The 13,218-nt window shown below is 32.2% G+C and overlaps 1 protein-coding gene and 1 long non-coding RNA gene across 2 annotated transcripts; both read left to right on the top strand.

Moving 5' to 3' along the window:
* The first annotated feature begins 9,052 nt into the window (after positions 1-9,052).
* LOC112095431 lies at positions 9,053-11,721 on the top strand. Its single transcript, XM_024186187.1, has 8 exons — positions 9,053-9,180; positions 9,248-9,308; positions 9,452-9,985; positions 10,237-10,332; positions 10,535-10,618; positions 10,777-11,283; positions 11,385-11,579; positions 11,707-11,721. The coding sequence occupies exons 1-8, from the start codon at positions 9,053-9,055 to the stop codon at positions 11,719-11,721; spliced, it is 1,620 nt and encodes a 539-aa protein (XP_024041955.1).
* A 9-nt stretch (positions 11,722-11,730) lies between these two features.
* LOC18043599 lies at positions 11,731-12,175 on the top strand. Its single transcript, XR_002906120.1, has 3 exons — positions 11,731-11,771; positions 11,909-12,001; positions 12,121-12,175. It is a non-coding gene; the product is annotated as an uncharacterized LOC18043599 (long non-coding RNA).
* Positions 12,176-13,218: the final 1,043 nt, after the last annotated feature.

Here is a 13,218-nt window from a genome sequence, read left to right as displayed (position 1 = left end):
GTGTATTTGGCTGCCCAATAGCTTGAATAATGCCCTCAATGCCATGTCTTCTCTCCAAGCCCAATTCATGATGTCTTACATCTTGAATTGCATTTTCAATCCATATTTTCTCAATTTATCCATTTAATGCAGCTTGCATCTTTTTGGCTCTAGCTCTTGTAATTGGGCCTCCATGAATGTGCAAAAGATCACTCGAAGCTTTAATGATATTCCCTTGATGGGTCTCATCAACCTCTGGTAAGATTCTTAGTGATACTGTAGGACAATGCTCCTCTTCCTTTTTTGTTCTAGGTCTCTTTTGAATACACAAGACCTTTATACTGTTTCATACACATCTCTGACTTTCCAGCATTTTGGTTCTGTGATGGCATTAACGGAGGTTGTCCAAAATTTTCACCAGTTAATTCATTTGTATTTCCTTTCTCATTTTCTTCAGGCAAAACTTCATTATTAATACAATCAAATTCAATGGTTAAGTCAGAATCATTTAAAAATATATCATTTTCACCATTGTTTTTCTCCCCCTGAAAATGAAAATTATGATAGTATGATTGTCCTTCAAAGAAAGTGACGTCTGTAGAAATAAACATTTTTTTTTCAAAACTGGATTAAAGCATAACCTTTTTTTATTTGTAGGATAGCCTACAAAAATACATTTATGTGCCTTTGGATCAAGTTTTGTCCTTCTTTATAACTTTTTTTCAAAACTGGATTAAAGCATTTATAACCTTTTTTATTTGTAGGATAGCCTACAAAAATACATTTATGTGCCTTTAGATCAAGTTTTGTCCTTCTAGAGTCATGGTTATAAACAAAAGCAATACTGCCAAAATTATTTAAGGGAATACTCGTTATTAACCTTGAAGTTGGAAAATATTCATTAAAAAGATCTATTAGTGTCTTAAATCCCAAAGTTCTTGTAGGCATTCTATTTATAAAAAATGTGGCTATCAAAATAGCTTTCCCTAAAGGGATCAAGATTCTTTCATGATCTGATCATGTCCTGAGCAAATAACTCAATCATTGATTCATTGTTAATAAATAAAAAAGTAAAAGAAGTTAAATTTTACTCATACACTACCACTAAAAGATACATGACAAAAGACTATTAAAAGCTCAGTAATGCTCAAATCAGGAGAGGATCTTGTTCCCTCCCCAAAGATACTTTGGAACTTTAGTTGTAAAGCTCAAGGCCCTAGCAACTTCAAGGAGATGCTTATTCTTCCTTTCAACTACTCCATTTTGTTGAGGAGTATTGCTACAAGAACTTTGATGTATAATTCATTTTTCATAAAAAAAAAGTTCCCTAACACATGATTAAAAAACTCTCTGCCACTATCACTTCGAAAAATTTTAATATGGGTCTGAAATTGTGTTTGTCCCATAGTATAAACAATTTTTAACACACTTTCAGCATCAAATTTATCTTTTAGCAAAAATACCCAAGTAACTCCAGTATGATCATTAATAAATGTAATAAACCAGCGTTTTCCAGAAAAAGTTTGCCACTCTAGACAGACCCCATACATCACTGTGAATCATAGTAAATGGTTCTGATATTTTGTATGGTTGTGGTGGAAAAAAAACACGATGATATTAAGGTAATTCACAAACTTCACATTGGAAAATAGAAGCATTTCTATCCATGAATAATTTGGGTAATAACTACTTTAAATTTTGAAAATTTGGATGTCCTAACCGAAAATGCCATAACATAATCTCATTGTTACTCGAAATAGAAATAGAATTGAAACAAATCTACTGGTCTTGCCTTCCAAAGTTTGAACCATTATTAAAGAGGTAGAGGCCACCGTCTTGCCTAGCATTCCCAATCGTCTTCCCCAAGATTAAATCCTGAAATTTAAATGAGAAGACCGAAAATTAATTTGACAATTATGATCACGAGTTAATTTACTGACCGACAAGAGATTATAGGATAAATGAGGAACGTGAAGAACATCTCTTAAAGAAAAAAGAGGAGAAATAATAATTTTTCCTTTCCCTACAGCAATTGCAAAGGAACCATAAGCTATTTTTACCTTTTTATTTCCTGCACAAGGTGAATAAGAAGAAAACAACTGCGAGGACCCAGTCATATGATCAGTTGCTCCTGAATGTAATATCCAGGAGGTGTTTGGATTGATACAAGTAAAGGTTGTGGTGAAAAAATTACTTGATTGGGCTAAAGAACAAGATGAACTAGAATTTCCTACAGATTGCGATTGAAGCATCTTGTACAAGTGCTTCATTTGTTCCTTAGTAAAAGGAATAGATTCTGAGGATGATTGATGCTCTGGATTTGTAGTGCTAGCCTGAAAAGCATGAGTATCTCCTGCTAGCCGAGCATCATCACCTGATTTCTTTTTCCAATTGTTTTCCATAGAGTTTCCAATGGCTTTCTTGTGTATGGCACGGTTTCCAACAATGATCACACCATGGCCTTTGTTTGCCTCATCATCAATCTCATTTTGCTCATTACCATGAGCTACAAGAGCTTAACCATCCAGATCAGTCTTTGGTTCCTCTACTGTCTTTAACATTACATGTCTTCGAGCCTCCTCACGGCGAACCTCTGAAAATCCTTCTCTAATAGAGGGCAGAGGTTTTCAACCCAAAACTCGCCCTCGAACGTCATCAAGGTCTTTATTTAGACCCGCCAGAAATAGAACACTCAACTTTGCTCAACCTTTTTCTTGTATCAAATGCTGTCATTTGGATTCTCTCATACCTCAACTTCAAACATATCTAATTCCTGCCATAAAATCATCATGTCATTATAATAGGTAGTTACATCTCTATCACCTTGTTGCATTCGCCACATACGAGTGTTGAGAATGATTCTCTAGGTCAGAGTACGTCTCTCTAATAGCCTCTAAAAAATCATGAGCGGTTGGCAGAAACATGAACGACTTTCCCAAAATTGGTTCCATGGAATTAATAAGCCAGATAGTAACCATCTAATTTTCTGATCGCCATTGCAGGAATTTGGGATCATCAATGGTTGGAGGTTTGACTTCTCCATTTAAATATCCAAGTTTTCCTTTGCCATCAATCACCAAACGCACAGAGTGAGACCACGCTAAACAGTTTTTACCATTTAACTTGTGAATGGTTATTTGCAAAGTGCTTTCACTGACTGGCACAATTGGGGATGGCTTGGAAATCCCTTCAGATGATGTCGCAGTACTGTTAGCGTCGGACGAAGTCGAATTAGAGCCAACCATGGCTGCTTTGTAATTCATGATTGAACCGTAAAGCTCTGATACCATGTAGCAAATAGGAAAAAGAAACATAGAGACAAAACTATGCAATTCTTTCTTATTATTCAAAGATAGTGATTGGTAAAAATAAATAGGAAAACAAGAGAGTAATTCTAGGGCTAATTTTAGGACCATAAAATCAGAATAATCTACTTTCCTGATTTATGCTATTTTCCTATTTTATTCAAATGGCAAGAAAATAGCTAAGTATCCCTAAATTATCGACATGTTCAATTTTTAGTTTAACATTGCTAATTGGATTTTATGGCTTAGCACTTGTTGAATTTTATGTGTACAAATTCATAGTATACCATTTTATGTGCTCTTTTTTGGTTTTTTGCACTTTTAGATCAAAAGTGTATAAATTCTTTACCATTTTAGGCAGCATTTCTTGGTCTTTTTACCTTTAAATCAAAAGTGTATGGGTATTTTGACAAAACTTCCCACATCTCCAAAAATTGAAGTGCATGAAAAGTGTACGAATTCATAGTTGACCATTTTAGGCCGTCATTTCTTGGTCTTTTTACTTATAAATCAAAAGTGTATGGATATTTTGACAAGACTTTCCACATCTCAAAAAATTGAAGTACATGATTTAATTTTTAATTGACACTAGATTTTAGCATAGAGAAGTACAATTAACATCAAATCTAGTTGTTAATTGTCTTACCATCATCTTTAATTTATATATTTTATTCTTAGGACTTGTTGAATTGTATGGGTTTACTAACATTTAGGGCTTGGTTGTAATTTTTATATGGTAAGATTGGCCTACTTTACTAAAAGATAATCCTTATAATATAAGCAGGCCCAACATAATCCTGCAACAATGATAAATATTTTTGTGGTTGGACAAATAACCCAATTTGACCCAGTTTGATATCTCTATTATGGTTGTCGTTAATTGTTATCATTCTTGCTATTGGAGTGATTTTTTATTTATTTATGAGAATTTATGGTGAACAAATTTAGAATGAATTAAAATAAAGATTGTAACAGTGATGTTGTTTAGAGGGAGAAGGAGTAATAAGAAAGAACATGGTCATGACTATTTTGGATTTATATATATACATACATGTATGTGTGTGTGTGTGCGTATGTATGTATGTATGTATTTATGTATTATATTTAAATTCTCTATCTCATCTTAATTCTTATACACATCTAGAATTGAAATGTTTATACTGAATTTCTTTCTGATTTCTCTTTGCAGTTCATTAATGGAGGTTAATTGGTAAGAAGAAATTGGCAGCTCGGGTATGGGCTCAATTGTGTACAGTGGCACACATGAAGAATGTTGGGCAAGTGTTAAAATATTACCAAAAGATTCTGAAAGATATTTAAACCATAATCTTGATAAATTGAAGAATAATTATGAGGGAAAGATTGTCCATTTTTTGAGACAAAGATCACGAAGACCATTTAGAGATATATATGAAATAGTGCAACTTCAGGCTTCAGGATTATTTTTTATTCAAGAAAAATCTAAATTTAGTGACACTGTCCAAATCCCAATAGCATAAAAAAAAAGATCCATGGTCTCGTCCTTAATTTTCAAGAAATAATTGAGTAAGTAAACTGAATATTCAATTATTTATGTAGTAAATTATACTTATTGAATGTTTATGCTTAGTTTATCGATTGGAATTGGCATGACTGTGCAATGATTTGAATCTTGTAAATATTCTACTAAAAAGCAGAACTAATAGGTGGCAAGCCAAAATTGATATAAATATAACATCATTTCAAGGAAAGAAATCATAATTTTAGAATGTCATAACTGTCAATCACTTAGGATTTTATATTAAGATTTAGGAACTACCTACATAAATAGGTATAGTATAAGCATTTTCATAAATTCAATTGTTGAATAGATAAGTAATAGTTTGCAGTGATTTACTTGGCATAAGAGACCATTGTTGGTGCCACAATTTTGTGAAATTGATATGTTGCTTAGCAATACAATTATCCATAAGTTTGTTAGCATAATTTACCTATGAACATATTTTAAGCTTACCGTTTGTTTTTTATTATAGGCATTGTGTGTTGGCAATCCACTGAACTTTACTGATGGCTATCATTGACAAACAAATCTAATCGTTACTGCATTGAGATAATGTTATTTTATTGCCTTACCGATGAGGAATATCCACTTGAGGGCATGACCGACCAAAAGAGTGAGCAGTACTGAACTGAGAGATTTCATTTGTTGGATGCCATTGTAGGAGGAAAAGTGTATGAATTTGTAGTACACCATTTTAGGTGCTCATTTTCTGGCTTTTATTACTTTTAGATCAAAAGTGTACAAATTCATAATTTATCATTTTAGGCCATCATTTGTTGGACTTTTTTCTTTTAAATCAAAAGTATACAAATATTTTGATAAGACTATCCCACATCTCAAAAACTTGAAGTACATGATTTAATTTTCAATCCATGCTAGAGTTTGGAAATTATTCGAGTTTAGAGAAGTGTAAACTGCAATTACTCTAACTGTTAATTTTCTTATCACCATCTTTACTTTTTATCTTGCCACAATATCAACATTTACATGTTCTATCCATAGGATATGTGAATTGTCTTATCAATACAACATGTGAACTAAGAGGGAACTTAAGCATGACGAAATACAAATAACTTTAAATCTGGTTGTTAATTGTCTTATTTATCATTTTTACTTTTGATTCTCGTTAAGGTTTGAGTTTAGGGTTTGGTTGAAAGAAAAAAAAGGAAAACAAAATAGATAATGAAAGAAATTAACAAAGTCATAGAGAGTTTTATTAAAATTGAATAAATATAGAATCTATGTATAACACACTATTTATAGTATACAAACTTGATGTAACAGACGCTAACAAGTTCACTACTAACTCTCTAATAGACTTGCTAACACAAATTATATCTATAATTTAGTTATATAGCTGGTAGTCATGCTAGAAATACAACAAAGTCAATGAGTAGATATCATATCATTCTTATCACAATGTCCACATTTAGATATTTTACTGATTAGTTTCGATGGACTGGCAATCTACATGAGCTCACTTTATTCTTTAATGTGAACCTCAAGAAATTGGTATATTAAGTATAGCTTGATTGTTTGGAGAGGTGTACAAGAGGAGCATCATGAAGCTATCAAGATATTGATGTGGGCATATAGTTGAACCAATTTTTTTCAAATGTCAATAAAATTTTGACAAAAGGATTGTTCATTTGAGGATACAATAGAGATGCAAACTAATTGTAATTGTATAAATAGTTAGAGAGAAAAGTAGTTAAAATTGTTTATATCAATTGTTTATTATCTACCTCCATAAGTAGGGAATTGCACATGGTGATTTGAAGCACGAAAATATTCTACTCAAAAGTGGAACTAATAGGTGGCAAGCCAAAATTGATATGAATCTAACATCATTTGTGTTAGATTTAAGAACTGCCTGCACATAATAGGTATAATACTAACATTTTCATACATTCAATAGTTAATTAGAAAAGTAATAGTTTGGGAGTGATTTACTTGGCAAAAAGAGACAATTTTTGATGTCACAACTCTATGAAATTAATATATTGCTTAGTAATACAATTCTCCATAAGTTTGTTAGCATATTTTACTACAAACGTGTTGTAGGCTTACTATTTGGTTTTTATTATAGGTACGGTGGGTTGGCGATCCCTTGAACTCTAAAAATGGTTGCCAACGACAAATAAATTTAATTGTGATTGTCTTAGGATGGTGTTATTTAATTGTCTCACTAATGGGGAACATCCACATAAGGGCACAATTAATAAAGAGCATGACAGTTCTGAATTGAGAGATTTCATTTGTTAGATGCAATTCTATGAGCATGAGCAGTTACAAGCTCTTTGATGCATCGTAATTCAAGGAAAAGATAAACTCAAACCAATATTAATCAATTTTAATTTATAATATTCTTGATGAATATTGAAAGAATTGATTTGGGAATATTAATAGTAACCCCTTTTTGCCCAAGATGCTCTGCAATTTTCTTACTCAGTTTTAATTTATAATACTCTTGGTGATTGATTATTGGAAGTAGCATATTAGTGAAGTCCTTTGGTGAGGTTTTAGAGATGTTAATCCTTTTGTCCATAAGATTTTAGAGATTTCAATGCTACCATTTTCTTACCCTCTGTGTGCTTGCTTTTGCTTTGCTTTTTATTTGTCGTCTCCATTTTTTTATGCTTAGACTCAAATGTGATGTGATAAATGCAAAAGAGTGGCATGTTCATTGACTGACACGTGGACTAAATTTGACATGTGTCACAAGTCTAGTTTAATTAACTACTGTGGTTTTGCACATTGTTTAATAATTTTTTATTTTATTTTTGTGATTGACAAAATTTATTGCAAGCTAATAACAAAAGGCATGTTGAGAAATTCATTTTTTTAGTTGCCTGAGAAAGCCATAGACTTTATTATGCAAGTCAATGATATATTAGTAGAAACTAAGATGAGTAAAACTTTTTTAACAAGCATTGGATCAATACAAATTTGGATAAGAATGCACAGCGATTAGGTTATGGCATTAGGGTTACGAATGGGTATAGTTTGAAGGGAGACCATGGCTGCCCAACTAGTGTTTAGTTATTCTATTAAATACGTAACATAATAAAAAAAAAATTTGTTATCACATCTGAGTCTTTTTTCTTCTAGACTAAAAGTGTGTGAATATTTTGACAAGACTTTCAACAATCTCTAATTTGAAGTACATGACTTATTTTCAGGCTCCACCTGTAATACAACGCTGCACCACATACATCGTTATTGAATTTTTTATTTAAAAATTAATTGGCCTTTGGATCGCACTCAAAAGTAATCCAACGGATTATATTTTTTTTGGCTAATGTTGGCTACCGAAAGTATCAGTTGCGATTGATTGAGATGTGGTATAAATAAGATATTTTTTTTACCCGTTCTCTTTTCATCTGTCTCTAAAGCTCAGGCAATTGGGCATTCAATTGCTATCCCCTTTTAATGAAAAAATTGATGGTGTGGTGAGACTGGAAGTTGGTCGGCTTTCTCTGAATCTCTTTCTCAAATCCAAAATTACAAATTGACCGCCCAAGTACCAGCACTAAATAGTATAATTTCAACGAAGAATCAGCTCAATCAACGAAGGATCAGCCTCAATCAACGCCCAGAACAAAAATGTAGTTAAAGAAATTCACCTGCAGCTTAAAGAAAACTAATGGTACGAATTTTCATATTACTGTTGTGTTATTTATCGTGTTTCAAATCTATGAATACCTTTAGAATCGTGATTAAATTCTCTTTCTATAAGGTAATTTCTTAATTAGTTTGAAAATTTTTCCTATTGTCTTTATGTCTTTATGAAGTCTGCATTTTAAACAGATCAATTTATTCTCAAAAAGAAACAACCTCAACTAACGAGACTATGTAAGGAGATTTCTAATTCAAAGAAACCTTCCTGTAACAGGTACGTCTTACCAAATTACCACATATCCTTTAGAATTGCGAGTTAAACCATTGGTATAATTTTTTAATAGAGAAGAATTTATTAATTGAAGGGTATAATCTAATAAGCTGTGTGGGGATATGCTGACCGAAGGGGGAAAGAATTAACATGTGTTTATATGATATTCATATGAAGAGAATGAAAAAGAAAAAGCTTAAAACGCAGCAATAAAGTATATTGTTTAAATAGGAAAGTAAATTTTGGTAAAATAAATAGAATGAAATAAGTAATTTTTTTTTAAAAATGTTATAGGTTTTAATGGATGGATTTTCAATGTTTTACATAGGAAAACGGATGGACAATCAGCTACACAAGCGTAAACGAGAATCAATAAACTTACAAAAGAGTAGTACTTGTCTTCCGAAAGTAAACAATGAAAATGCAGTTCCTAAATCTTCAACATATGGATTTGTCTCTCACTTGTAAGTAACTATATTCATTTATTATCCGACACGCATACTAGATAACTACTAATTCAATGTCATGCAGTTGCAGCGATGAAGAAGAGCTTTTGAGAAGTCATAATTTTAATTTGTCTACCACTATTGGGGTCAGTATATGTATAGATATTTTTTAAAATTAGTATGTTCATTAATGGCAAGTCACAAATTAGTATTTTTTTAAAATTAGTATGAGAAGAGCTTTTGAGAAGTCATATGTAAATTTTTTTAATCTTTATTACTTTTGTGATAGTTGAGGAAACACACTAGGAAAACCAACAGAGAACTTTCAGCAGAACATAAGGCAAGTCACAAAAAGCAATGTGAAAGGATTGGCTGTGCAGATGCATATTCGGATAACAATGAATCAAAAATTATTAAGGCAAATAAGTTAACCTTGGAAACTAGGTGTGCGCCTGACCGATTTTGTTCTCTTGTTGGTAACTTATCAGAAGACAACAAAAATGCAATAAGAGATATAGGATTTGGAAGCCTACTTGAAATCCAATGTGGTCGACTAAGGAGGCAATTATGTCGTTGGTTGGTGGATCAATTCAAACCTGAATGCAACATTATTGAACTTCATGGTCAAAATTTGAAACTGTGCCACAGAACATTTTCAGATGTCATGGGTGTAAAAGATGGAGGTATACCAATACAATTGGGTGGACCAAGTGAAAATATTGCTGAATTACAAGATATTTTTCAATCAACAGTCAAAGGGATCAACATCAAGACGCTTGAGGATATTATAAAGCAAGAAGATAAAACCAGCTGGATTTTCAAGGTTTGTAACAAAGTTGATTTTGGCACATTTATGCATACACCCATTATTATATTAAATCATGAATATCTGTTATTTTTCTTTCATATTATATTCTATTCTGACACCATTTGTATTTTTTCTATAATATTTGCATGCATAATTGTATAAAACATTTGAAGTTACTGTGAAATATGAGCACATATCAGCCATTTATCAAACTCATTCATGTTTGCTATTGTTCATTTTACAAATAGTAGTTTTGATATGAGCAGGTTGCGTTTACTTTGTTTGCACTAGCCACGTTGTTATGCCCAATAAGTGGTTATATATCACATTTGTTCTTGCATCCGTGCAACGATGTTCTCAATGTTAAATCACTTAATTAGGCTTCGTTTTGTTATAAATGGCTGGCAAAATCCATTGGCAAATATAAGAATTGTGAAACTACATATGTTGGGGGATCTCTTCTTTTCCTACAGGTAAGATGATTTTCATAATTGAATTTTAGCATTTTTCTGGTCATGGACGGCTGTTTATACAGATTTTCTTAACTATAATATGTTTATACAGATTTTTTACCTCCATAATGTTGCATACAACTGCATTCAGCCTGATGGGACCAAAACTCCTGTGACATTCTGGAAAGAATCAATGGTGAAGAGGTTCATGAAGTGATTGAGATCTCGGGGAGGGATTGGAAGTAATAAGGTAAATTTTATTGTAGAGTGCTTATCATTATAATTACCATAATAATGTGTGAGAAATGGCATTATCCTTATTTTTTGATATCATTTATCTGCTCAATTAAACAGATTCAGATGCGTACCGCTGATACCGGTGAAGCTTCTCGATCAAAAGTTGTTAGACATCTCAATTTTGAAGAAATAATTCAGAAACAAATACTTTCAATCAGGATACTGACATTTAAGGTTGATTATTTATCTAATGCGATATCTGACCAAACTAAAATGCTAAAAGAATTGCTACATCAAAGGCAAATTATGGACCGAGTTGCTCCTCATGCCCATCATCCTACCACAGATAACATTAAAACTCCTTCCCACGAGTTTGTGTCTGCGCAAGAAAATAATGTTGGGGCTGAGTTTATTGAAATCTCATCAAATGAAAGTTCAGCCCGAGGTTATGATAAGATAAACTCTCCTTATGATGGTTCCAGCTTAAACACAAAGGAACGACAATTATATCAAATATTGAGGACATTAGAAATGGCTATGGATTGTGAAAAGACAGATGCATTACCCTCAAAGAAAATGGAAATGTCCAAGGGAAAACAAGAACTGATTCTTAAGGATTCTAAGGTATTAAAGTGTCTTTGTTACTGTTGTTTTTATATTTATCATAATTGTATGTTGTGACATTACCTCAGAATATGTGAATTTTAATTTTTTTTCTTTTGTAGGAGGGTCTTGTGATGATACAATCAACTGCAAAGGGAATGCATATTCAAACTTCTAAAGAAAAGAATGTCAATCTCAAGTCTACCCAACCCCGATTTTTTGCTGGTCCATTTTCAGTTCCCACTCCATTTACCGAGGATGAAAAAAAGCTTATTCTTTACCTTGTTTACGACAAGTTGGCTGAAATGTATGGTCTAGTAATAATGAAATGTTTTTGTAAATGGCTAGATTGTTTCGAATATAGATATAAATCTCTTAATCTTGCTTTTATTCATTGTAATAATGTTGTTTTTTCATGATAAAGGGATGTTGTTGTCCGTACAGAATACAGCAGCATAACACGGAGCAGTATACATTCCCTCCTGCCGAGAGCATGGATTGATGGTGATGTAATACTCTATGCCTACTATGTATAATATTTAGGATTCATTCAATACTAATGATGCCATTATTTTCAATTAGTATATATGTGCATATCTCTTAACTAATGTTCCACTTTGGTCGCAACTGTTAAAAAAAATTTCAGATTATTACTATGTACGCAGAGTACAAGACTATTGAAGAGGCCCAAAAGGATATCACCTCTCCTCGATGTTGGTTCTTGCCGTCATATTATTCCGTAAGATAACCAGAAATTAAATATTTTTAATTCAATCATTACTCTTTAAATGAGATCATGTAGAATGTCAACTAACAAAATGTTTTTATTCTTTTAATTTGTGCCACTTAAATTTAAAGCAAGTTGTATTGGGTGACTCGGGTGATCTAAAACCCTATCTTCGAGCTTCTAGGTTCAAAGAGCGCTACATGCCCCAGTTGGAAACTTGTGAAAAGGTTTAGCGCATAACATGATTTTTTTTAATGAACTGTTTGTGGTTTGTATTTTTACAAAGTTCCTTGGTATCTTTTTCATTTTACTAACTTGATAACAAAACATTTTGCCATTAATTGTATTTACTCTCCTACAACTGCAGATTTATGTGCCCGTACATTGTGAAGCTCATTGGTACATGCTTGTTATTGACATTCTTCGTCAAACTGCTGATATTTGGGATTCATTGGAATCTCTCAGTCAAAGAGAAAAAATGATTAATCAGTCATTGACAATTGTATGTTCTTAGGAGGATTGACTACATTTGTGCGTTAGTCGGAATTTGATTAAATAACATTCTAAATTTTGTTAACACTTATTCTGGTTGATGTTGGCAGCTCGCCTCACTGGATTTTTTGCTACTTAGAGAGGCTCGACTTCGTTTTGGTTCAAATTTCAATTTTCTGCATTTTCAACTTGGTCGTCAAACTGGTTTGCCACAACAGCCAAATGATTTTGATTGTGGATACTACACCTTGAAATATATGGACAATCCCTCTATTGTTGCTGACCAGTCTTATCAGGTATATGCTTTTTTTTTCAATCTTGAACATTGATGATTCTGATATTTAGTTCATGATCAATGCTTTCTTCAGACCATTTATCAGTCATTATGTTTAATGATTCTGTATTTAGATTAATAACAATGATAACAGAGGAGTACTGCAAAGAAGTAATAAATATTAAAGTTTTCTTTATGAAGAGTACTTTTAAGGCATAACTAGGAGTACTTGATAATTTTTTTTCCTTTTAAGGATGTATTAAGCAAGCTGTTTTTAGAAGATATCTAGTTTTGAAAGCAATAAGGCATACTTTTTAGCAAGTAAACAAGCACAAAAAATGTGAATTGTTAAAAATCTGCATATGTAAAAGGCCAAGTATTTATATTTAAGAAGCATTATTATATGTTGCAAGTCAACTACTTTTGTGAAAAAATAAGCTTGCTGCTAGTAATTAGGTAACAA

This window comes from Citrus clementina, unplaced genomic scaffold (genome assembly GCF_000493195.1).
Source record: "Citrus clementina cultivar Clemenules unplaced genomic scaffold, Citrus_clementina_v1.0 scaffold_4, whole genome shotgun sequence".
In the NCBI taxonomy this organism is placed as follows: domain Eukaryota; kingdom Viridiplantae; phylum Streptophyta; class Magnoliopsida; order Sapindales; family Rutaceae; genus Citrus; species Citrus x clementina.
The sequence above is the reverse complement of the archived record's forward strand: the minus strand, read 5'-3'. Positions and strand labels throughout refer to the sequence as shown.

Bases quoted from the DNA above. Each gene is read 5' to 3' on its own strand.
- LOC112095431 (XM_024186187.1), top strand. From the start codon at position 9,053: ATGGACAATCAGCTACACAAGCGTAAACGAGAATCAATAAACTTACAA. The intron at 9,986-10,236 runs GTTTGTAACAAA...TGATATGAGCAG, and splicing joins AAACCAGCTGGATTTTCAAG to GTTGCGTTTACTTTGTTTGC. The intron at 11,284-11,384 runs GTATTAAAGTGT...TTTCTTTTGTAG, and splicing joins TGATTCTTAAGGATTCTAAG to GAGGGTCTTGTGATGATACA.